The sequence below is a fragment of the Patagioenas fasciata genome, chromosome 4 (genome assembly GCF_037038585.1).
Source record: "Patagioenas fasciata isolate bPatFas1 chromosome 4, bPatFas1.hap1, whole genome shotgun sequence".
NCBI classification, from domain to species: domain Eukaryota; kingdom Metazoa; phylum Chordata; class Aves; order Columbiformes; family Columbidae; genus Patagioenas; species Patagioenas fasciata.
The window spans coordinates 52,035,895-52,061,973 of record NC_092523.1 but is presented as its reverse complement, the minus strand read 5'-3'; the positions used below and the strand labels follow the sequence as shown (position 1 = coordinate 52,061,973).

General features: G+C 42.0%; 1 protein-coding gene across 28 annotated transcripts in view; it reads right to left on the bottom strand.

Moving 5' to 3' along the window:
• Window positions 1-22,443, bottom strand: part of EPHA5 (EPH receptor A5) — a 197,212-nt gene extending 174,769 nt beyond the window's left edge. For 21 of the 28 annotated variants that reach the window (XR_011738835.1, XM_065837326.2, XM_071807824.1 and 18 more), the window contains exons 1-2: window positions 22,189-22,443; window positions 7,430-7,494 (exon numbers count right to left, since the gene is read on the bottom strand). Coding sequence is in view for 26 of the 28 variants with exons in the window: in XM_065837326.2 (XP_065693398.1) it covers window positions 7,430-7,494; window positions 22,189-22,315 (192 nt within the window). In the remaining 2 variants the exon portion in view is untranslated. Of the gene's footprint in view, window positions 1-7,429; window positions 7,514-19,401; window positions 19,446-22,188 lie in introns of all 28 variants that reach the window. The other 7 variants (XM_071807832.1, XM_071807842.1, XM_071807840.1 and 4 more) reach the window with 7 other exon arrangements.
• Between the last annotated feature and the right edge of the window lie 3,636 nt (window positions 22,444-26,079).

Here is a 26,079-nt window from a genome sequence, read left to right as displayed (position 1 = left end):
TAGCACAAGTTTTCAGATAGCAAGGCTGAAAAGGGCCAAAACAGATCACCTGGTTTGTTCCTCCAAAAGAGGTAAAATCTGCTTATCCAGAGTAACAGAGATGATGGTCTCATCTGTGCTCAGAGACCTGCTGTGAAGGAAATGCCACATCCGCCCCAAAGCTGCACCAGCAGGAAGTACTTTCCAGCAAAATTAACCTGAATCAGGTTAAATCTTAACCTGAAACAAAAACCTTAGCTAAAACAAATTCTTGTTTTCTTGTTCTGCCCACAGCAAACCTGGGCAAGAGGTTGTTCCTTTCTTCTCTGCACCCCTCAAGGTGGTTGTAGGCTAGTCCAACACACTCTGGTACAACCAACTCCATCAGCCTTTTCCACACATCTCTCCATTGCAGAACTGATCTCTTTTAGATTTTGATTCATACATTCAAACTCTGTGAAACAAGTGCAACTCTACAAGCACTGGTGAGGCCATCAACTCACCAAGGAAATCCACCAACTTGAACAGAGGTCAGCTGGCCAAATTCAGCTTCACAACACTGCCCCCACCACACTTCAACTCCAGCATCTTCAGTGTCACTCTGGAGCTTACAGAGTTTTCAATGTGAACTCAGCACTGTTTTGGAAGATAGTTTAGTTATCACAAGGGTCCTGCACAACCACATTATTTACTTCTTGTGTCTTTTCAGATCCAAAGCTCAACCTATTTGTCATAATTATGCTGTGCAATACAAACATGCATGAATCACTCTGGCACACTAAGACAGGCAGCAAAACCCAAAAAACCCCACATCATCATGGCCATGGGATATGAGCAAAGGTGACCATGTAAGAACATGACAAACCAAGGGAAAGGTCAAAGACTACAGAACTTTACATATATGGAGACAGTGCATTTTACTTTAAGGAATCCTAGGGGAAGACAACCCCCTACATATACTTGAAGTCTATTGAACTCATCATCCCACAAATTATTAATCTAAAAAAATAATGTTTTTTCGCTTCTACTCAGGTACTGCTTTTATTAATATTTCCATCATGGTCCCTCCTGCAGTATATGAATCACATTCTTGTCATGTTAGCATATGCTTCTGCTTTCTCTTCTACAGTGGTCACAGCTGAGCAGCATTTGCAGGACAACAACAACCGCAGCAGCAGCACCACCACCACCAACAAACCAAACAAGAAACACAGGCTGCTAGAAGTACTGCCCTGAAAATGCCAATTATAATCATAGCTACATGACAAAGTTCAATGGTGCCAATAATCCTCCTTCTTTCATTACCGCCATCCCTCCCCCTTTATTTCTATCCCTGAGGGCAAACACTGCCTCCAATCCAAGATTCCTGTATAAAAATCTGTATCTGAATTAAGATCGACAGAGAGCAACATTAATCTATTCACAAACCATGCTGAGTCATCTAAACCACCATTATTTTTAACTTCAAAGAGACACCCTAGGGTACCTGTCCTGAAAAGAATGAGCAAGAAATGGTGCTCAAAAAAAAAAAATTAAACCCACCAATGTCCTACATACACAACAAACAATCCGCAGACTCAGCCTTACTGAATTCCACCCCCCCCACCCTCCCCGACTCCTGGTATTTGGCCTTATTGACTGCCAAAAGCAGGGGTACTTGCTTTCCATCTTGTCCTTCGCATGCACCAAGTCACCTAGCACTCTCATTTTCCGCAATAAATAATGAACTATGAATGATCCCAGCATTCTCTAACATCCCCACAGGATCAGGTTCCTTAGTGAATGGTTATTTTCTGCTTTGAGCCTTAAACAAAAAAAAAAAAAAAAACAAAAAACACACAACACCTCGCAGCACATGGAACTGTGCAGTGAGCCATAGCACACAGGCAGTGCCCCAAGGATAACAGAGGTTTTCCTGTTCTTTGCTACAGGAAGGGCGGGGGGGGGGGAGGGAATCAATGGGAGGTGGAGGAGATCGGAGAGGATCTGCTACACAAAAATCAAAGCTTGTGTGCAACACTCCAATTTGGAAAGAGTACTTCTAAGTTGTAAAGAAGGTAGTTTTAAAACAAATCCTGAAAGGAGGGAAGGTTTGAAAGAAGTAAATCAGCACTATTGTAATCATTGAAACAAAAATCAGACATAATCACTGAAGAAATCGAGCCAGCTAAAAACAAGCATTTATTTTAATCAACAACTGTTGCAATTATCTGGATATTGTTAAGTGTGGCTATATTTTCACTCAGCCAGATCAAATAAAACTGAACAGCAGCCACTTACAGGAGGTTCTTTGTGCCTTCTACCCCTGCTATGGGTTTGTAGGGATTCAAAATGCATCATGTCAAACCTCCTGCCAAATCAAGGGAGAAGAGGAGGCAATACAGTCTCCAAACATTGCCTTTGCTCCCTGAGCACTTACCATTGTTCCTACTCCTGTAAGCCTCCATGTAATAAAAAGATATATTCAGCACAGGCAAGTGCAGGCAGCTTCCATAGGTCAGAGTTAGTGGGTGTCACAGCTCAGTTTTGGTAACATAAGCTGCACCCCAGGAATCAGTCTGAAGGTAAAAGTCTTGGCAGACCTGCTGTTACAGCACAGGCTTTTATAAGAAACCTGACCAGTTTTGTCAACATGTTTGGAGAGTTTCCTACTGTGCAAGAGGGACCAGACTTTTTTGATATAGCCTCTGGTAATTGCAATAACCTGCTTCAGGTTGAAGAAAGCTTACATGAGCTGCAAAGTGAAGTCCAGATTGTCCCTTTGGCATGTAATGACATGATAAACTCCCAACTTGCAGGCTGCAAAAGGGGCAGCATTTCCATGCTGGCCACACTCCACTGGCAAGGAGAGGGTCCCTTTTCTGAGCTCGGCAGCTGCACAGCCCTGAGGAGGACTTTGCTCACACTAACACAGATATAACTGGAGGTTTATGAGCTGACTGCACAATGGCTGCAAACCACCAAACCCGCACAGCCTGTGAGGGCCTCCTGGGGCAGCTACCAGCATTCATTAACCCTTCAGAACAAAGCAGTAGAAAGAGAAAAAAGCACCTTCTCCTGCACAACAGCTGGTTCCGCATATCAGGGGACAAATTTTCAGCCCCTACTTGGCCACAGTGTATTTCTATCACATGAAATCACCAGCCCCTCCAACTAAAAAAAAAAGGGAGATTCTTCTTTCCTTCCACAGACATGGGAGAAAATTAAGCCCAGCCAGGCTGCAAGGATACTAGACACAACTAAAACCTGTACCAACTACACACCTAGCTAGGCAGAGCTCTGCAGAGTCAACCCTAGGCCAAAATGCTCTTCTCTCTTCCCCTCAACCTGCTATTCACAAGGTGTGGTGGTGCACGCTGTTTAGCAACAGACCAAGGTTTAATCTTGTGGGGATTAAAGCAGCTGTGGTGCTTTATATGGAATTACAGCCACGGAACAGGTCAATCTCTAAATCTAATCCACCTCCAGACTGGAGGGTCGGTCTCCTTCCCAGACCCTACTGCTTTCATTTCCCAAATAACATCAGATTTTTCCATTGTGTTTAGCAAACATGAGGTGAGCAGCAGGCTAAAGCGAGGGCAGCTGGACCTCTCTGGAGCACTGAATGTCTTAAAATTTTACCACAGAAAAATTACCATGGCACAAAACCATAACAAATTTATACGGACATCTCCCAAGAATCTGCCAAAAGCAGCTTGACTTGACCACTGTTTGTATTGTGGTTTTTTGTTTGGTTGGGGTTTCTTTTGTTTTTAGTTTTTTGTTTTGGTTTTGTCATGGTTTTGTTTAAAACAAGACCAGTTCTCTTCTCATGAATTTTCCTTTCAGCTAAGTTCTTCTAAATAACTGCAATTTTCTGAATTTTAGCTGCATGTTTTCAGACACTGATTGCTCTGGTGCTGATAAGGGTATCAATGGTATGCAGAAGAGCCCAGGTTTAGACTTATTGCTATGGCAACCTAGGTTGCTGATAAATTTCTCACATTCTGTAAGTAAGAGGGGCATATTTGCAAGGAGGGGCAAACCGAACAGGTGACCAAAATTGACCAACTGAGTATTTCATCCCATACACATCATGCACCCTATAAAACTGGAAAATCACAAGGGTCTCACTCTCTTCTCCCACGGCCAGCATCTGAAGAGGACCCTGCCTGTTGTCTCTGTGATCCAAGGCCTGATTCCAGACCCTGCATCCCTGAATCCAGTTCTGGTTTACTGTGGAGTCCAATCCAGGACTTCCAGGTACCTGCCCTAAAGCCACTGGAGCCGTGTCAGCTCTACCACCGCAACGCTGCGCTACCCTGGGAAATTCAAGATTGGTTTTGTATATTTTGTATTATTTTCTCTATTTATTAGTAGCATTAGTAAAGCATTTTTAATTTTTCAAACTTGCAAGTCTCTCCCTTTCCTCCTATTACCTTTCCTTAGTGGGGAGGGCAGGGTGTTAACAGAGAGCATCTACCACGGTTTATTGTCACCCTGAAGTAAACAGTGACAGTTTAAAATAAATGCAGAAATATGTTTTTAAAACCTTCCAGTTTGAGCCTTTGTGATACAAACATAACTTCTTCCAAGCACTCCCATACAACTACAAAGACTAAACTCTTGCTTTCTTTAACAGCAGCTGCACTCCTGCTGCAGTCTCCTATTTCTAGCAGATGTGGTTCTAGGAAAAACACTAAATTGCCTTAAGATTCATAATAAAAAAACAAGTGGAGTAGGAGCAACACTGCAGAGCTGAATGCTGCTTCAAAAGCTGATATACCTTCAATTAGAGCCGTATCACTACTGAAATTGCTACCAAGTATTTGAAAAGCCAGTAGACTCTACAGGCTACTGTTAATAGCACTAAATAAAATACCACACATCAAAAAGCTTACTTCAGCACATGGTCTGTCACACAGGAGTGTTGCAAAGTGTGACACACTGACACTTCTGCTCCTTTCCTTTAAAGGGGACTGTGTAGACAGATATAGAGGCCTTCCAAGATTTTCCCTAAGAGCATGTCCTGAGATAACAAATTTGTATAAGAAAACCTCAAAAAGAACAGCTTGTACCTCTGATCTCAAAGCTCCCTCATTTTCCAAATTCAAAACCTGAAGTGAGGTTACTTAAAATATTTATGAAAGGTAGATCTTCTAAAAAAAATAAGCAGAGTATGACCACAGCATAGCCAATTGCAAAGCAGAGATGGAGGTTAAAGAAGCAAGTCTGGAAAGACTTTTTTTCAGTACTTGTAAAATACTGCAAACATATTAGGCCAAAAGAGACAACTGGGCTAACCTAATGAATTTTTATGATGTCCCATGAAAGCAAAGAAGATTAAAGAGGAAATATCTGGAAAATAAAAAAACCAGCTGCTGTGGAAGTTAAATTAAGGAAGAAAATCCTCCCTATTCAGTCAGTAATGATTGATTTGGCATTCACAAGAGCACTCCGAAGTGCTGTTTGGAAACTGAGCTTGTAAATATATGAAAGTTTCTCCAAATGATGAAAATAAAAATAAAAAAACAACACAGTAAGGCCTATGCATAAGATATTTAGCTATTCATTTACTCATCTACATATAGCAACACAGAAATCTTTTCAACACTTTAGGCATAGTTATTTCTCTACTGATATTCCTGTAAGGACATTGGAATATACAGCAACTGTGCTTTACGCCTTAGGAAAAATACTGACAAGTGTTCAACAAGGAAAAGTCTGCCATTAAGAAGCAGAGATCACAAGTTTTATGGTATGGCACCAACACATTGCCCCATTCCAGCATGTCTGGAACTGGTTATTCTGATGCGCACAAACACAAGGGGAGCAAGTTTAGTCCTCAGATTTAAATCAATAGGAAAAAAAAAAAAAGGTGTTGGTATAGACTCTGACCGCAACAGGATTAGATCTTGAACTGAGTTCAGGATAAACTCAGCTCCCCATGTAGCTTTTACGTCCCTGCTGTACCAGCGCCTGCAAGTACAGAGCTTTTCTGAGTGAAGCAGCCATTGCTACAGCCTTTCATCTACACAGAAGAGATGGAAACCACTGTGTCAGATCCATGCACAGGGCTGGCTGTGTTTTATATAAAAATTGCCATCACTTTTATGACAATCAAACTGGAGTCCAAGACAATTCTGCTGCCTGTTTCAGCTGATGTCTAAAATTCTGGAATAATATGTTCCTGAGATCTGTTTGGTAGAGAGTCTAAGTCATACAGCATTTCTGCCCTGGGATGCTTTCTTACCTCACATGGTGCTCATGGATCCTGGGAACAGACAGAAATACCCATCACCTTGCAGAAGTTAACCTGGAGAGACCATCTCAAAGCTCTGTGACACATCAAGGACATGTCAGCCAAACCAAAGACCAAAAATCACTACAATGAACAGCTATATGATCAGTCAGGACAACCACTGGAAGGTATTTGTTGGTCCAGAGAAGAGCAACACGACTGGTGAAGGGACTTGAACACAAGACCTATGGGGAGAGGCTGAGGGAGCTGGGGTTGTTTAGTCTTGAGAAGAGGAGGCTTAGAGGTGACCTCATCACTCTCTATAACTACCTGAAGGGAAGTTATAGCCAGGTGGGGATTGGTCTCTTCTCCCAGGCAGTCAGCAATAGGACAAGGGGGCATGGGCTTGAACTCTGCCAGGGGAAATTTAGGCTGGGTATTAGAAAGAAATTCTTTACAGAGAGAGTGGTCAGGCATTGGAATGGCTGCCCAGGGAGGTGGTGGACTCACCATCCCTGCAGGTTTTTAAACTGAGACTGGACATGGCACTTAGTGCCATGATCTAGTCAATGGACTGGAGTTGGACCAACGGTTGGACTTGATGATCTCTGAGGTCTTTTCCAACCCAGTCAATTCTGTTTTAATGCATCTCAACTCCAGCACTTATTGCAGGTATCAAATTAGGAGGCCAGGTTCCTTCACCCCTCAGTACAGCTAATGGCAAGGGACAGAGGCTCTTCAAGGTTCTTGAAGCTCAGCTCCTGTTCCAATGCTACCAGCTCCCAGAATTTTATCATGAGCCTGAAAAGTATTTCTGAACAGCCCTGTTAGTTTAAAGCTAACAGTAATGTCCCAGACCCCATGTTTCAGAAGAAAACTTTCAGAAAATTGTGTTGTACATTGACCCCAAAAGCTCCAGAAGAAAAAATGAGGAATTTATAATTGAAAAAAAATTAAATAACTTCATGGATTTTCTTGGTGAGGGAAGCATTGAGGGGGCTGACTCATGATTTTTTTTGAATACTTGTGGCTGGCTCTACTGCATAAATAAATCAATCCCCTAGTCACCCAGCTACAATTTCCCAGTTATAGCTGCTTGTTTTATTTTTTTTTTCCTTCTATTGCTGACAAATCACTCCAGGGAGGTTTTTAAACCCAGTAGTCTACTTTCCAAATGGAAACGATTAGTATAATTTGTGAGAGAGAAAGCAAACAACAACAGAGACTCACCCCATTTTTTGGGTAGGCTATCCATCCTAGATCCCCCATTACTGTACGTGAGTCCAGTAAATTCACTGAAAATAAGAAAAAAACCTGTTAAAGAAAATGGATGGATTACAGATTTCAGTAAATATTTCAAGATTTGGGCATCTACAGTAAACAGTCTGTTTATAATTAACCAAGGAATTTACGTTTTTGTAAAGCAGAATAACAATGCAATAACACCTCCAGCAATAAGGCCATATGCTGAAAGCAATTCTATATATGCATTTCTCTGTTTCTTTGAGATCTGCCACTGAAACCAAGTTGTGAATGCAGTAAACTTCTGCAGAATCCAGATCCTTTAAGTTCTTCAAATCTGGTCTTTCAGGGGAAATAAATATAAATATGCACACTGTGTATTTACATGTAGAAGACATGTAAACATACACAGCTCCATGTTAATGCACATACGTTTCTTCTTCTAAGGTGGCAGAGTTTTTAGCATCATCAGGCCTCTACGACAAAAATGAAACAAGAAACAACATACAGAATAACCTGATTATCATGAAATCAATTTTTAAAGTATTTTATATGCAAGTATTAGAGTACTACTGTTATCAGCAATTATTGTCTTTCTCCCACATCCTTTCTCAAGCCTCTAACAACTTCATTATAAGATATCTGAGCGGTCGTCTCTTTTTCCTACACACAAAAATTAAGAGTGGCTCTGTTAAGTTACATAAGAAACCAATTTACATTAAATAGCAAAAAGCTATTCCCAAGTTTATGGCATTTTTTGTCACATTACCTGAAACACTGAGTCAAAAGTGTGAAACAATTGAAGACATCTATGCACACAACTCAGCTGAGGAAAATTACAGCAGCTTCTGCTGCTGAGTTTACCAGTGTCACCTCCTGTATCCAGGACTATAAATCTCCAAGTTATTAATAAAACCTTGTCTCTGCATCAACAGCTGTCATAGAAAACCTCCACCGAGGAGGAACTTTCTAGTACTTTAAAAGCATAAATTTCCTTCTCTTCGGACTACAACACTCACTTCTGTGCTCCTGCCCTCCTGATATTCCCTGGTTCATCAATTCCTCAATTAAAACGTTGCCAACAGAGCACCTCAGACATCAGAATCACACCATTTACAAAGGCATAGTTAAAAAACCAACAAACAAAAACAAACAAAATAACAACCACACCAAAAAAAACCCCAACACACCCAAAACAAACAACCCCACACAAAACCCCCTCACAACAACAAAACAAACAAACAACAATAAAAAAAACACACCACAGAAGGACACTGTACTAAAATAAAAGCCATGTTCATTTAAAATGTTAAAGGTTGATTTTTTGTTTTGTTTTGTTGTTTTCAATTAAGATTAAATGCATTCAGTTTGGAAAAAAAGTTCTGAGTCAGTTTGGTCTTAATCATTGTACTGTACTAAAAGCTGACTACTGTAGTCACTTGTTCACAAAACTAACCCAAAACACACAAAAAAACCCCCACTGACCTAGAAACATCAGTCCTCACCAAATGTGCCTACCCAGATATTTTTACAGTGAATGCAAGTATTAATCCAGCACACTATCATAAGGCATATAGATGTTCTGCCTGGTCAAGGTCAAGTATATTTTCAGGATGTTGTGCAGAAACATTTGGTAGGTCAGGGTTTTAGTGCCCAGATCGCTTTCTCCTGCCAAAACAGCAAACAGTCAGGAGCTGGCAATGTTACCAAACTATGGGATATTTGGTGGAAGCAATACTCAGACTATACCCAACTATATCCACAGTAGGTAAACATACAATTAGGCAGCTTTCCACCCCACAGTCTAAGCAAAATAAAACTATTGCTGTCATCCACCATTAGATACGTCACCCAGTGATGGCCAGCTTTTCCCCTCCTGAAGTCTTCAGGTAAAATGCTCATCAATTCCTCCTGTTCCAGCTGAAGTCAAGCACCAGCAGCCAAGTGCTCCTGACCCATATTGCATTTTCTTCTACTTTTTAATAAGATAAAAAGGGTGGATCTTGAAATTTTCTTCAAAACAGGACACAGCTAAATAACATGTCCCATATTATAACCATATACTAATTTAAAAAGCAAGAGAAGAGAGCATATTTGCCAAAATGGCAGGTTTACCCCAATTCCTCTGTTACAATCACGGACATTAAACCGTGCAGAACAGTATATTCCTGTCAAAGACAAAATGGATGCAAAATAAGTATTGATCTATATTGTACAACTTTATTAAAACTTGTGCTGGAGATGCTACTAATGAATCTAATTAGATGATGTGTTTGATGCCACAAAGTTCTTTGTGACATGGTACTTCAGAAAAAAAGCCGAAAAATGCTTTTATTCAAGAATCAGATCATAAAAGAACATGATACAACCAAATATTGTATTATCTATCAAAGACAATTTTAAAATTACTGCTATTAACTTCAATTTCAAAATAATTTTCTGCATATGAAAAGATAATACACTCCATTCAACTCAAACTCAAGTCAAAGGGAATTTTTTTTACCAGTGAGTCAGCCAGTGGAGCTGAATACTAACTAAATCTCTAGTTGGAAAAGACTCTATTCTTCCCTTATTTTTCAGTAGAATTCTGCATATAAGCAAAACAAATAGGAAGGGACAGGATACACGTTTTGACAGGCGCTGCTCAGTAATCCAAAATTCACGTACCACGAAGAAAAAAGCCAGCAGTGCTCTGGAGAGCGCGGAGGCTCCCAGCACAGCTCAGCAGGGCTGCTTCTGCCCAGCACTGCTTTCACAAAATATTTCCTAAAATACTGTACTGCATCCATTTACTCTGTTATACTGAATTGCTTGCAATGATCAAAAAATGTTGCTTTCAGCATCCCAAAAATTCTGGTATAAACACAAATTACCACCACTACAAAAGATAAATAAGGTTTGTGCATCTTCCCCATCCCCAGCCCACCCAGCCAGCCATCTCCAATAAATCATTGCCAGATCCCAACTCAATTCAGCTTTGGCTGACAGCCCAGCTGCAGGAGGTCCTCACGCATAGTGATGGTACTAACAACTTTTGGGAGGCTCTCTCAGGCAGCCCTACCATTCTACACCATCCAAGAGGCCACCAGCACACGGTCCCACTAGGCCAATCCACATGGGCTCAGCATCACCACTTTTCCCAGTACTTTCTAGCCTGGCAGGAACATTATTTTTGCTGAAATGGCTTTCAACAAAACGCTGCGGGTTGGCCAGGCTGGGGAAGAAAAACAGTGGGCAAACAGCAACCTGCAATACAGGGGAAACTCTTTCAGCAAAGATTTTATACAAGGGCTGCCACCATCCCAAACAGATGCTTTCAGCACTCACCACATGGCTGCTTGAGAATAGATTAAGGTTTTTTTGGCTCCTTAAAAAAAACAACCCACAAAAACACACCACACACACACAAAAGCACACCACTGAAATTTTCTCTAGTTCAACCCAAAGTAGAGAAAGAGACCAGAGGTCTTCCCCAAGGCACCAGAACCAGTTCCTCCCCATCCAACTTGTCATGACCGCCAGTGTGCGTTTGGCCACAGCTAATAACCAGCTAATCCACTCAGGTCATTGAAGGAGGTAATTCAGGAAAACTTCCAACTATGTGCTTCCACACTAAGGCTTCCACACTCCGGGAGATTTATTGCCAGCTTCTGTATAGTTGGGACTCCTGGACCAGCCCCAACGCCATAGATGCTTCACAGGCATAACTCAGAGCTCTACGCAGCAGCCCATGGGGGACAACTCACCCCACTGAAGAACTCTCCAGAAATCACTACCAACTCTACTTGGCCCATCACCTTAAAAGCCTCCAAAATAACATATGTCATTTATTTCTACTTCCTTTCCCCTCAGCACCAGCTAGCCACGTCTCAATGAACAAGCAGAAAACCTCAGAGCCTGCAAGCACACAATTAACACCTCTATCTTTGCCAGCAAACTTGGAAGAGGCACATATAAGCAGAAAGCATTTTTTAATATCTCCACCATCAGTACATCCATCCCACAAGCCCTAATTATTTCTAATGCTCAGTCAAGGGGAACACAAAACCACACAAATCTATATCATCATTAACTTCCATGCCTTCAGGGTAGGATAAGCGATGATTAAGTCTAAAGTCATACCACAGGTTTTTTCTTTTGTTTGTTTTGGGTTTTTTTTGTTTGTTTGTTTGTTTTTTTAATAATAGCTTGGGGAATTTACATACATCCTTGTCCTCAGACAGGCTGGTTACTACAGATGAGCAATCAAGTTAGAATAAAACCAGAAGTGACCTAAACCTTTGCCCTGAACTTTAATTAGTGAATGAATAGTGTTTTCTTTGTCATGAATCTCTTGACAGGGAGACTGGATTAAGCTTTTTACTCAAAATGTCCCCATCACATTCATACAGTCAGCATTCAGCAGCTTTACCATGACTGCAGAGGAACTGCAGCTGGAAAGAAGTCCAAGAAATGCCAGTGCTGATGGCATTCAAAGTTAACCAAAGCCAACTCTGCAGCCCACCCAGCAGAGCACCCTGTCTGAGCCAGCCACCTCAAGCAGTGCCATGTGGTGGGATCACCTCACCCAGGCAAGAACAGGACAGGTCTGTCATTATGATGCAATGCCTGAAGTAGAAGCCACCAGTCCATGGATTTTGCATCATACTGCTGAAGCGAGATTGCTCCTCTGACTCTGATCTGGAGCAGGATCAGCCAGAGCGGCCTTATTTTCTCTTCTCCAATTTCAAATGGAAAAAACAAACAACAACAACCACCACCCCCAAACAAACAAACAAACCCAACCAACCAAAAACCCAACTGAAACAGAAAATAACCCCTACTGACAGGCTAAAACACTGCCTCTGGTGCTGCCAGCCACCTATCCTCCTGCCACTTCAGTATCAAAGAATCTTCCAGAAAAACGTTCATTTGTCACACCAGGGCAAAGTCTCACACAAACCACCAAACTCTTGTGCTGCTGTGGTCTTTGAGCTGATTTCTAATAAATCCTTAGACACCAGAGGAGTCCTGCTCTGCAGCACCACCATTTGCAAGCTAAGGCTTAACACAGGGCATGTTCCACCAAAGTTACTCCTGAGAAATCACTCCAGAACAAGGCAAAATGGTCAAGATAACAAAAGCTGATGGAGTTTATACTGTGAAGCTGTAAAGGCAAAGCGATCTTTTATTTCACTAAAATACATCTAAAGCAGGAAGAATATCCTCTTTGACCAAATCAATACCCTGTAACTACAGTTTCCATCACAAAACAAACAGGAGTAAAGAAACCTTCACTCAAAGCCTGCATAAATATTTCAAAACACCCCCTGATTTCAAAAGTAGCATATTTTGAAACAAAATACATTTGAATTAAAATGCTTTGTTTTTTAAAACTGAAACAAAACTCTGCTTTAATATATTTGTTACAAATTGAGCAGGAATCTGAACACTGTTTTGGGTAACCCGAACTCCATATGAAAAAAGCATGAATCTAGCGCCCCTCCTCAAGATTCCTCCTGCAGCTCGTGGTCCCCTTTACACACTGCTCCTCAGGATGCAGCCACCCATAGAAAGGTCGGAGCTAAATCAAGGTAGCTCAGGCTAAGCTCGTGGGAGCAACTACATTTAAAATACTCCTGAGAAACCTCTAATGGGAATCTTCACAGACTGTCAACTAAGCATGAGGCAAAGCACTCTTCTGGAGGGGGGTCAAGGTGCACGACAAGAAGCGACAGCAGTGCTGTGCACCGAACCCTCATTGAGGTCTCGTGAATAGTAGCGGAGGTTTTCCCACCAAGCTTCATGCCTCTTGCTCTCCTCCTTGGCCCAAGACATCATCATTAATGGTACTGTTTTTTCCTGACACCGTGCATGCCTCACCATCCTTCCTCCTGCACATCTGGAGCTCACAGCACTACCAAGACACATTGATTGCAGAGGTCTTATCACCATATTATTATCTTATCACCAGTCTTATCACCATATTATTACCATTCATTTTCCTACTGTTTTCCCTGTTGTGCCAAGTATTTCTTTAAGAAGTATAAATCCAAGATGCTCCAAGCAGTGAGAGTCAAAAGTAATCCAAAAAGGCAAAAACAAACGAAAAAAAATAAGCTCTTTAAAGAAATCGAAGTCATTGAGGAGCAGATGTTTTCTATTAATTAGCTTCACTGAGTTAGGACAAAAAACACACAGGCAAGAAACTTGGAAACATTTTCCATCAGTGGAAACCAGCTACAGCAACCTGCAAGCTGCAGCAGTACCTATAATTTATAGCCCACTGGAGGAAGAAAATATACACTACTTAATGAACTCACAAACTAATATTAACTGCAGATTTATATTTTATTATGTTGGCTTCATTCTGCTTGAAGTTTTCACCATTCCCTTTTATAGCAAGAGCCAAAGTGGGAGAATCTGCATCACAGATTCATGTTTTTAAGGCCAGATGGACAACTGCAATCAGTCAGAGAATTCTGCCCAGTATTTTCTGCATTATGTTTGCAATTTCTGTTTGAACACACAGTTTATGAGAGGTGTGATATTGCCGTTGGACTAAGTTCTTTGGGTTGGCTGCAACTTTTTTCCCCACAGGTACAGCACCAGCCATCGCACCAAGGAGGGGGACCAAAAGCTCACTTCTATAACTGGACCCCACTGAAAAAAAAAAAAACCTGCAGGTTTTCCCCTTACCAGTACTTCCACTCAAGAAAAGAGGTAGTCATTTGTTCTTCCCATCATACATAACTTAGAAGTAGAAACGGTCAGGATATTAGCTTGACAACAAAGTGCCTGGAAATTTAGAAACTCCACTATGGTTTGCCTTTATTAATGATAAACGCTCCCATTCCCACTAAAAGCACCATTTAATAGAAAAGGAATTATTCACTCTGAAGAAAAACAGTAAAATGCTTCCAGTCCCACTCAAAATATCCACTGGAAACAACACTGTACCGACACAACAGCAGATCTCTGGGACAGCCATGGCCCAAAGTTTTTGGGGAAACCTTCTGGGTAAGTTTCATTCTGCATCTGCAACAAGGAAGAAGTTTCTACTGAAAATAAGATAGTGCTGCAACCAGCAACCTGACAACCACCCTGCCTGAAGCAATAAAACACCAGTGCTGCCTGCAGACCCAGGGTCTCCAGCCACCACCAAGAGAACTGCAAGTGATTGAAGGAGGCAGCCAGTTTCTTCAAGACTCTATTTAAAGTGAGGACTTTGTTAAGCACAGATGTAAAGTCAAGCCCTAAAAATCCCAACATCTTCCCAATGCAATCAAACCACCTTCTGGCAGTGCCTAGATGAAATCTCGCCTTCTTCCTTAAATCGGGGTGTTACCAAGTAAAAGTAATCTTATCTCCCTTCCTAAAAGGTATCCAAAGACATGGACATATAACTAAACTCAACAAACTCAGCACAGACACATTCAGAGCTGTCAAGATTGTCAGCTTTCACTGCCAGTGGACTTGCAGGAACTCACTCTCCAGAACCAATAAAGCCTTCCTGTTGACAATAACGACTACTCTGCTGCCACTAAATTCATTCAAGCAGAAAAAAAAAAACAAAAAAAAAAAAAAAAAAAAAGGAACTGACATAATGCTTAGATAGCATGTAGCATGCAAGAGCAAGAAAAAAATGTTTAAGATGATCTACTGGCTTTTCAGGGGGCTTGACAGTTTATCCCTTCTATTTCAGTCGAGAGAAGAGGGTAGAGGTTGCTAGTGGGAAGAGCACACAACACATTCTAGAAAGAAATTGCTTGTGAACATTAGTAATGCAAACACGGATAAACCAAGATAACTTTTTTTTTTTGAGAAATTAACTTAAAGGCAAGTATGGAGATAATTTCCCTGTATAGTTTCACTGGTTTGGGCCATAAAAAACAGTTAAAGATACAAGTCAACCCAGAAACATCATCAAATGCACATTTACTGATGCTAAATAACTTGTTCCCAAGCACTTCTCTATCCCCTTAGAGAATTACGAAGTTCAAACTGGTCATGCTGACCTCTTTCTAACAATAAGTGATCAGGTTAGAGAACCCCAGAATCCATATGCTGGGAAAACACTCCAGTACTGTCCCCTGTACCCAAATGAAGTCTCTGGCATCAGAACCTGTAATGCCAGCCAGGGTCCTACCCTCTCTCCCACAGGGCTCAACACCTGCTGCTGCACAGCAACCTATGGAGAACCTCTCAGCTTCCCCAGGGAGTGTTTCTTCTCCATCCCCAAGGCAGAGTTTGCTCAGGAGCACACAAGCTGATGATGCTCAGGATCTTGCCAGGGAGAAGAAGAGGTGCAGGAATCTCCTTCAGGGCTGCTAGATCAGCTCATGCAGGTAATTCCCTGACCTGCTGCAGCACAACACACTGCATCACATTCTCCAGGAGGTGTCTCTGATCCCTTCAGCTAGCGGTCACCTGAGCAGCTCTACCTGGTCAAAGCCCTCCTAACACACCGCCTGCACAACTCAAATTCCAGAGAAGAGGGAGGGGAGAGTGTTTCCCACCACTGACACCTCTGGTGAGGCTGTTACAGGGTGCACTGAATGCTTCCACTGCAATTTTTTCTGGCCCAAACCATCTTTAGTTCTCTTTATTAAGAGCAGACACGCACAGTCCACGTCAGGTCCCCGCACTCTGTCCACAGCAGCCAACACACCACATCTCATCACCTCCCAAACCTGAAAGTTAACTGCTGCGCATGGCAGTGCTCACATCCCCTCCCAACTGCAGAAGACAGGGATAATTGCTTTCCACCTCTAAGAGGATAAGTGCGTTAAACCTTGAGCGGCTCAAATAGTCCACTGATCAAAGCCATTGCAAATACCAAAACTGAGACTGTCAGAGATATAACAGGTCAAAGAGACAACTAAAAGGGTAACAAATCCCTAAAGAAGCCTAAGCTACTGAGAGCCAGTGCTCAAGTTTGCCAGTGGAAGCAACTGGGCCAGCAAACACTTTAACCTCTGCAGAACCTGTCACCTCAAAGTCCAGCCGGTCACAGAGCGGAGCAAGGGACAGGCACAATGTGAACACAGAGGACAATCCATTCTGCCTGTGCCAAAAAACTGGGACATCCTAAGTAAAAAAAAAAAAAAAAATTCAAAGGAAAAAGGATACTTCACTAGCTTTTAAAATAAGCAATTTTACAGAAGAGATCAAAGAAAGTGAGTTTAGTAAGGAGTAAGTTACAAAAAGAAATTGTTCATTCCAATGCAATCACTAACATAGTGTTTCTGCAACATTCAGTAGAAGAAAAATATCTAGTTCAAGTCCATCATGGTTGGAATGAGGCCACATATTTCACCAGCACTTACAGCCAGTGAGAAAGTTACACTTACAACAGATATTTCAATTTTTTGTTTAGCTACTTTACTGTAAGCACAAGATTATTTTTTCAACCTATCTAATGGATAGTGGGCTGAGTATCTGTTGAAGAGCTGCACTGAATACTCTTTCCTCCGTAGAAGCATGCACTTGATAACTAAGAAATTCAGCACTTCTACAAAACGACTGATCTGTGTGCATTTGTTTTCAACACCTCTTGCCCTGGAAACTTTAGATTTAGTTCCTAGTATTAAAAAAAGAAAAAAAAAAAAGGTTTTATTTTGGGGCAGGGTCTCACTTTCCGGACATCCCTAACCAATGTTTAAATCTCAACTGTATTCAAGAATATACATACCTGCACACTTACAGGAACGGACCACTACAAACTTAGCTCCAGGTCATAAAGATTTTGGGGGTATAACAGCTCCACTTCTGCTCAAGACCTAAAATTGAACACGGTCCAACACTGTCACTCAGCTGAGCAATCCCAGCTGGACTTTCCCAGGTCAAGGGCTCTGGACTCACTCAGCAAGTGCTGGAAACAAGGATTTCTGCAGAAGTACAACAGAAATCCTTTCAACAATAAAGCATAAAAGCAGCAAGATCAGAGAGCAAGCCACTACATAATAAACTGTCCTGTCGTTAAAATTTCTACCACATTATGAAATCCTGCTCTCAGCTTCCTTACCAGGGCCTGTCACAAAAGGCATTTCGCATTTTAGTGCAAAGAATAAACATTTCTTTATGGGAAAGATTTCATTTTCTTATTTCACAGAAAGAAAATGGCAGATATGGAGGTAGATCATATGCTGGAACTAAAAAGTTTGGTACCAGTGAGAGACATAATGGTGGAGGGGGATGAAGCTGTCAGACAAGGTCATGAACAAGATCTTCCCTTTCTCCAATGATACCCACCAGTTTATCCATCTGTAAATTGATTTGCAAATAGCTGCTTTATACATCAAAATACAGTATCAAAATTTACCATATTATATGCAGACACTCTGACAGTGGTGCAGTTTAAGACAGTTTGCCTGTTTTCCACTATTCATTACAATTTTTAAGATAGGCTTCAAAAGGTAACGAGTACTATCTTGGAGTCAATCTTTGCTATTGTTTATTTTCCTTTTTTTTTTTTTTAAAAAAAAAACCACACATCATTAGGCAGCAATGCTTTTTGTCACACACTTAAAAGTGCTACATTTCAAATGTTGTTCCACTGTCAAAAGGATAGTAGTTTCCATTTTAAATCTACGATTGAGTCATTTTAAACCTCCTGAAAAGCCACACATCACACATCTGACTGATCCCCAAAAGACCATTAGACATGAGCTGTCCTTTCTCATACCAGTAATTCCACTGCAGTAAACTTAAAAGTTAATGGGATTACTCCTGTGAGTAAAATAAACATACAACACTGAGTCTATGTTGTTATCATGGAAAGCACATAGGGAACCATTCCCATACACAAAATAAAAAACAGATACCTCCTCAAATCTCTTTACAAAACACTGTTGAGTGGACTGAAATATGCTCAAAGGTAACCATTCTGCATTCACGTCATATATGCATGTCAGCGGTACTTAATACCTACAGAATTACACAAAATACAATGGCTATGTGAATGCATGACACACACAGCCAAGCTACTAAGAACAAGCTAGTAACCACAAGGTTCTGTTCATGTGTATTTTTACCCAAAGCATTAGACTAATTGAAATACACTGGTATGAGAATTAAGAGTATTTTCATGTTTGCTTCTACTAAATACACAAAAAAAAAATCACTGAAAAAAAATACTTCATTCACTGATTCAAAAGAAACATTGTGATCTTATACTTAAATATGCATTTATCTAGTGTGCCATAACATTATTGTATGTCAGTATGAAATAACACACACACAAGTCACCACACTGAGAACAGGTAGGCTCATTCTGGGCTCCAGCATGAATAATCTGCAAATTACAACCTTGCTTTATTTTTGCCTGCACCAGACCCACCCCTTTAATTGTACTCATTTACTCATCCAAATTAAAAATTATATATTAAGATAAACTGCGCTTCAAAAATCCCTGGAAGAATTAAGAGGAAGATGACCAAACATAGGAGTCTAACTAAAGAATATCCTTTTAGTCTTAAGTCCCTAAAACAAATACAAAACATTACCAAGTCAGATTCATTTTGTCTTTCTCACCTTTGTCTAAGCCAATGTCAATATTTCAAAGTGTATTTCTTTTCATTTGCTTAACAGCATGCTCTGTTGCTACAGCACTTCTGCATTGCACTTCTGCTGAAAAGTCCTAAAATTAAATGTACTTTGTATACAATTATGCAACTACGTTATGTTGTTCTAAGTGACCAGATCTCAGGCACAGCATAACATACCATGAAGTTTAGGGTGGAAGGGGATATTTAAACAATTCCTTCATTCATTCTGTTCTACAAAAATAATTTATATAAGCCACTTTCCAAACCCTAGTGCTTAGAAAGATTTAAACCACATCCAATTTTAAACCAAAGAAGGTGCAGAAGCCCAGTTGTATACGGCAGGGTTGTCCCTGTCATCCCATTATCACAGGCAACATACTCTGAAGTAATAAAGCACTTCTAAAATACTAGCACTTCAAAATTGTGCAATACCTTTGGTGTACTTGAAATATTTTCTGTCCAATTAATTTCTGAATCTGAAAAAACAATAAAAGGCAGGAAGGAAATATTATTCTCATCAATAAACTCCACTAAAGAGTTAAAAAATAATGGCTAAGCAATACTTTATATGCATGAAATAGCACTGAGCCTTCATCCTTCACTGCGTATTTTGCTTTTAATATCTAAATTGAGAAAACGGACCTGAAGATAAACCCAGGTTTATTTCTCTATTAAAGGAAAATCCGCCTAATTCTCTTTTGTCAATGTTTATCCTTCAACATATAACTGAAGGTTATAACTGACCAGGTTGGGTGCTCAAGACTTGCCTATAAAACCAGCAGAAATTCTGAAACTCTGCTACCCTTGCAAAAAGCTTTTTCCATGTTAAGGAACCCAGACACTGAATTTACCTTCCTCCCCACCTCCCCCCCCACCTTCCCATAAGTCTTCCTCCACTAGAGGGTAAAACAAAATATCATGCACTGTGAATTGTCAACTGCCCATCCCTTACCATACAACATCACTGAGTATTGCAGGAAGATTTAGAGAAACAAAAAATGTGATGCAGGATTAAAGAATTATGAGAATTTATCATCTTGCATGCAACGTCAAGCGTTACATACTTATACAGCACGGGGTACCAGCCAGTTGTTTTTTAACAATGTTGAATAAGATGAAAGATAATAGAAAACAAGACTCTGAAAAACCAATACCAGCAACTTTTGAAAATATTATTCACAGGTCTAAGATGGCTACCTCCATCCGAGCAAAAGTTCCCAACCAGCTGAATATGCCAACTAACCCCAGGGGAGGATCTCTCTCTTCAGAGACCAGAAGCAGCCAAACCCAACTTTTCAAACCCAAACAGGTGACAAGCATCAGTGGCACACAGCTAGGGCAGGCAGACTTTGGCATCAGAGGTTTCTCACGCTTTCGGCTTCCCATGCTTTAGGGTGAGCCATTCCCAGGAGCAGAGCTGTTCGGTGGTAAATGGGTAAGGAGACATGCTGTGAGAAGCACTTGTCAAATAACACTGGTTTACAAATAAATATCCTAACAGCCGAGGACAGCAGTTATTGAATAAGTTCAGGTCTGCAGTCAAACCCCTCCTACCAGCAGTCTTTTAGCTTCGCATTTACTGAAGAGATAAGAATTACAGAGCAGCAGTTGGAAAAGTAGGGGGAGAGAGACCTTGAAGCAATTGCTCATGCTGCTAATCATTACTCTAATACTCCCCTGCAGCTTCCCTGTAAAGATGCCACTAAATTTGTTTGCTCGACAGCTTCGTTAATCCTTTCCAGTATTGTTTCCTATCACGTAAAAGTCCTATTATGCAGCTGCCTGTTCATCCAGAGGCACCTCTGTGCTTGAGCAATGCTCCTGTTGACTCCATCAGCACTATCTAGTTTTACCAAGAACAGGGAAGGATGACCAAAACAGGACTGGGAGCATTTGTGGGGCTCCCAGCACCATGTCAGGGCAGCGTGCCTCCCAAGAGGCTGGTAATGGGGACAGCCCTTTGGAAGCAACCACACCACCTGCTCAGCCATCTCTCCCACAGGTGAAATAATCTGAAACCATGGGAGCAAAAAGATTAGGCCCACTATTATCTCACTGAGGCAAAGCCAAAGGCATTTCTATTGTGCCCCAAAGCTTCCTGAACAGTTGATATCTTCACACACAGAGGATCAGCATTCTCCCCTTCCTCTGCACTTTTTTTTTTTTTGAAGAAAACTGTGATTCACATTATTCTCACTCTCCAAAATAAATTACAGCTAACTGTAACTCCTCAGGCCACATCTTTGAAATTCTGCTATGGTTTTCCTTCAACACCCTTAGCATACTCTTCCCTCTAAAGGGGTTTCACAAACAATTATGGTACATCACGAAACCAGCCTGCTACGAGCAAACAGCATCTGGGCATCCCCTTCAGATGCCGAACTTCTCCACCCATGGCTTTCACATTAGAGCCTACCTGCAGAGACAGAAAATAATAATAAACCCAATGCAGTGCCCAGACAACAGGTATAGAGGGGATGGGAAAAGCAAACAAAAAGCAAGCAAAAAACCAAACAAAACCAAACAAACAACACACACAACAACAACAAAACAAACAAACAAACAAAAAAACCCACAACACTCCGGTCTGAAAGCCTGGAAGTACCCCCGCTAGACAGGAAGCCTGGACACGTATTTTTGGCTACTAGCTTCACAGAGATTAAATGTATTAAAAAAAAAATAAAGTCAAAAATCAGTCCTCTCCAGCCGCACTCCGCTGCGTTGCGGGTTAAAACACCGGATGCTGCGCAGCTTCCCATCCTTACCTATGTATTTTAAGGCACGGAGTAACTGCGCTGTGTGAATCCACCTGTGCAAACTCCCCCGTGCAAATCCCCACAGTTCCAGCCGCACCAATGCACCTGTGCAACGCCCGTGGTACAAGCGTGTCCACCCCCACACACCACAAAGGCACCTGTGCAACACCATTCCACCAAAAACACTGCGAAACGTGCCCATGCAGAGGCGGCTGTGCACCCGCCCTGGGGCCGCGCTGCGGTCCCGCTCACCTCCCAGGGGGGTTCGCAGCAGCTGCTGCCGCTTCCCCGGATCCCCCGGCCCAGGACCCACCTCCCCGTTGGCACAGCCTCTCTTTACATCCCCTCAAACGTTACAAGATTGAGCAAAATGGGCTCAAAGCAGCGTGCCGCCGGACAGTCACCCTCCTCGGCGGGCGCTGCCGCGCTGCCCCGACGACCCGGCCGCCCCGTCCCCGCTCACCCTCGCTGCTGGGGCTGGCCAGGAGGCTCCGGAGCGCGGCGCACAACAGCAGCGGCAACAAGTACGTCCAGCCAGGAGCCGGCGCCCCAGCGTGGCCGGTCCAGCCGCCACCGCCCAGCGGCTCCATTCTGCCGCCCCTCAGCGCATAAGGAGGCTGTTCTTCCCCCCACCTCGGTGCTTCCCGCTCGGGACAGGGTCGGCTACCACCCTAGCTTCCACTCCCGTCCAGCCGCCGCCGCGACTGGCGAGCCGGGAGGCGGGGATGAGGGAGGTGGCCCCGCGGAGCCGCCCCCAGCGGGGCGGAGCCGCCTCCGCCATCGCGCGCAACGATGGGTGATCAGCGTGGCTCGGGGCCCTGTGTGGGGCGGTGGGTGTCGCACCTAAAGTGGCGGGCTCAAGGGACTCCTCTCGCCGCCCGAACCAGTGCTGTCCCTGTGAGGCGGCCCTCGGGAGCCCGCTGGGGTGGAACAGGCAGCCCCAGGTCACGCCCCCCCAAACTTCTCTCTCCTCAGCAAAAATACAGGAGACTCCCTAGCAGAGCCAGTATTCAAGCAGGTGACAGGTAAAAGACTATTTTCAGGTGTATTTTACCTTAGGTCACTACCGGAGCACAGCTTTGAATCTTGCACTGATAACTAGTTTCGTGGAAGTTTTTACTGAGGTTTGTTTTTGGTTTTTTTTTTTACCGTCTCTGAGCCCTGGTTGACACCCACTTCATCCTCCTGGAAAACATAATCCCCAGAGCTATCAGAAGTTAATTGCTAGAGGTTTATTCACTCACATCAGTTCCCCCCCTGAGGGAAACTATCTCCGGAGAAGAAGATAAAGACAAAACCCAGCCTTGCAGGTGCATGAACAGCAAGTCAAGGTTGACCAAAACTTTTCTCACCCAGTGCTGCCTCCTCCTTTTCATACCAATGCCAAGATTTGGGGCTGTTCATTTACATTATAAAAGCAGTAACCTAAGACTGAGAACCTGCAAAAGTCTCTCTCCAGGGGTCAAGGCTCAGGACCAGGGCTTCCAAACTACTTGCAAAATCCCCAAAGCCAGTTTTAAGAGGACATGTAGTCTTTACCCAGATAACTGCTGATAACACACATCTCTCCTCATGGGCATCACTCTTCTTTTATTCATAAGTATCTAGACTATATGTTTCTCTGTGCCCCTGTACCAGATACGAACCTCAGCTATTGCCAAAATATGAACATAGTCTTGGGCTGTGCCATGCATATTATTTGCAAAAGTGTTTACTTCTTTTGCAAGAGGATTTTCTACATCAAGATATTCAACATTTTTCCTGCCACCAGGAGGACAAGGAAGAGGCTTGGCTTCACAACATGAGGCACATCAGTAAAGTTGCCAGCCAAATGAAAGGCATGGCGTGCATCTGTTTACAGCAGTGCATCAGATCTTCACTATTCAGGTAGACCTACCAATTTGCAGTTCAGAAGGCACGGAGGTTAGCCATCAGACACCTCCCTGCATAAAGCTGCAGAGCCAGATCCTCAGCTGGTATAAACCATCACAGCTGAGAACATCTCACCTGAGCCTGCAGTGGATTTAGGATGCGAGTAGCACCACGTGGTGTACTCATTTCTAGGAATGTGCTATCTGTAGAAGCAATGCTAAGGTTTCCACCCACACGTCAGGGCAAAGAAGGAAAACTTAATCAGAAACAGCACCGTGCCAGCACAATAAAAAGGATCAGGTGGCAAAGAACAAGTAAAATGCTAAGCTGGGTGAGAGCCTTTGCCAGCCAAGGGGCAAGACTGCTGCAGCTTGACAAGTCTCTTAGTACATACTCATATCAAACTGCTGTTTATTCCTTCTTTTCAGCTGCTATTTAACAGACATTAACTGCTGTTTGGACTGCAAGTCTTATAATTTAGAGGCATTTCAGATGATATGTTAGTGATATCTTAATTTCCTAGGAAATGCTGAGATGAGCTTCATATCAGCTATTTAAGAGTAGCCACCATGCTCTAGGTTTCATCCTAGCTGCTGGTTTTTCCCCTGCAGTAAACTAGCTCTTATACTAAGACATTTGGATTGTTCTCCACCCTGACTGTCGCATAGGAAGAGTATCACAAATTTAATCTCCAAGGAGATCATTGACTACTGTTAAAAAGCCTAAGTACGGCATTATAAAATGGTTATCGCTTTATCCCCAAATGAAGGATATTGCAACTTTAAACACTGTTTAATTAATCCTGTTTGGTGGGGGGTCAGTCTTCTACTGCTCTCCTCTTTGTTTTGCCACCAGTCTCAGTAACTTGCAGTGAGAAGTTCTTTCCCATCCTTTGCCTCCTCAGTGGGCTCTTACAGAGAAATTTTAGCAAAGTGCTGCAGCATTCCTGGTAGCCTTGATGGGTAATCAGAGAGAAGCTCAACAGTCTGATGGACCCCTGAAGAGTATATATTTTATTGCTTTGAGTAAATTCACCGTAAAAATCACAAGATGTGGCTCACAGATTATTCAGGAACCTAAACCTCTCAGACTCATGCTATTTCTCCTCATATCCAGCCTGTACTTTGTGTTAGCTTCAATTTTTTCAGATTAATTCATTTCTGGCCCTTACATTTATGTCTTTTCACCTATGCAAATGGTATACCCTCTTAATCATCACTTAGTTAAGGTCTGTATTTCACCCTTCATATCTTTTTCTTGTGAGTCATTTCTATAGTGTTAGTAATACTGTTACACTCCAAACTCCCTCTTGTTTTCCCAACATCCCTCTCATAACAGTTTGCCCAGAAGTACAGTCATACTAAAGCCATAATAAACAACTATCTCTAAAATGTTTTTGCATATACTGCCTGAAACTGGAACAACAGCTTTGCCCCATGTAACTTGCCTTGTAATAGCTGTCAGCTATTACATATATTTTAAACTATTTATGAAACCAGGTATCTTTTGAATTAGTGCATCTCAGATTATTTCACTTCGATAGGCAAAAGCTCATTTTTCCAAGTCTAATTTCATTTATCTTCCAAACACGTAGTTCCTTTCATATAATTTCTGTGTTCTGACCAGCTTCTAACTTTGCATTGCCAATTCATTTCATTAGTGTACTGTTTAGCCTATCAACAGGATACACTTGAACAGTAAATGAGTTTATCCTCCTGATTATTTCAGGAAGCCACAACTACCAACCAAATCCATTCTGTGTATCATTATCCATATTCAATACAGCCACCATCTGAGAAAAGATTCAATTTCACACTTGAAATGTAAGTGTAAACAGTCCCACTAAAGCCACAGCTTCGTTGCATTAATGGAATAGAAACCCCACTATAATGCAACCAATTCTTTAATTATTTAGGCACATAAGTATTTCCATTTTCCTTTGTAAAGTCCTTTCAGAATAGTCAGAGGTGACACTTTAAGGAATACCATCATGAAATGTAGAAATTACTTTCGGTTTTTGACCCACAAGCCCTTTGAAACAGAATATTTATCTTCTGTTCAAAAACTAAATGCTTATTAAAAGCAAAAGCAATTGAGATCAGCTAAGCAGCTTTGCATAGTGTATGCAATTGGATTTGCACCATGAATGTGACTACCCATTTTAGCACAAAATGGTTGTGTTCAAGAAACACCACAGCAGCCTGTGTAGGACTGCAATAAGCAATAGTCACAGGCCCAGTAGACAACAAGAAAATTTGTACCAGGAGCCAGCAGGGACAAGGAAGTCAAAATATCAAGTGCAGGTGGGCCATCCCTTGGCCAGACAAGGTATATCAGGGATTGTCCCCCTCGGTCACTCCTGAAATCTTCATACTTCAGTGTAGACAAAGATTCTAACCAGTAAACCGGTATTTGCGTGAATAAAAATGAGCAAGTGGTAGATAAAGCATTGCCTGTACAAGTTCAAAACCCAGCCACTGCT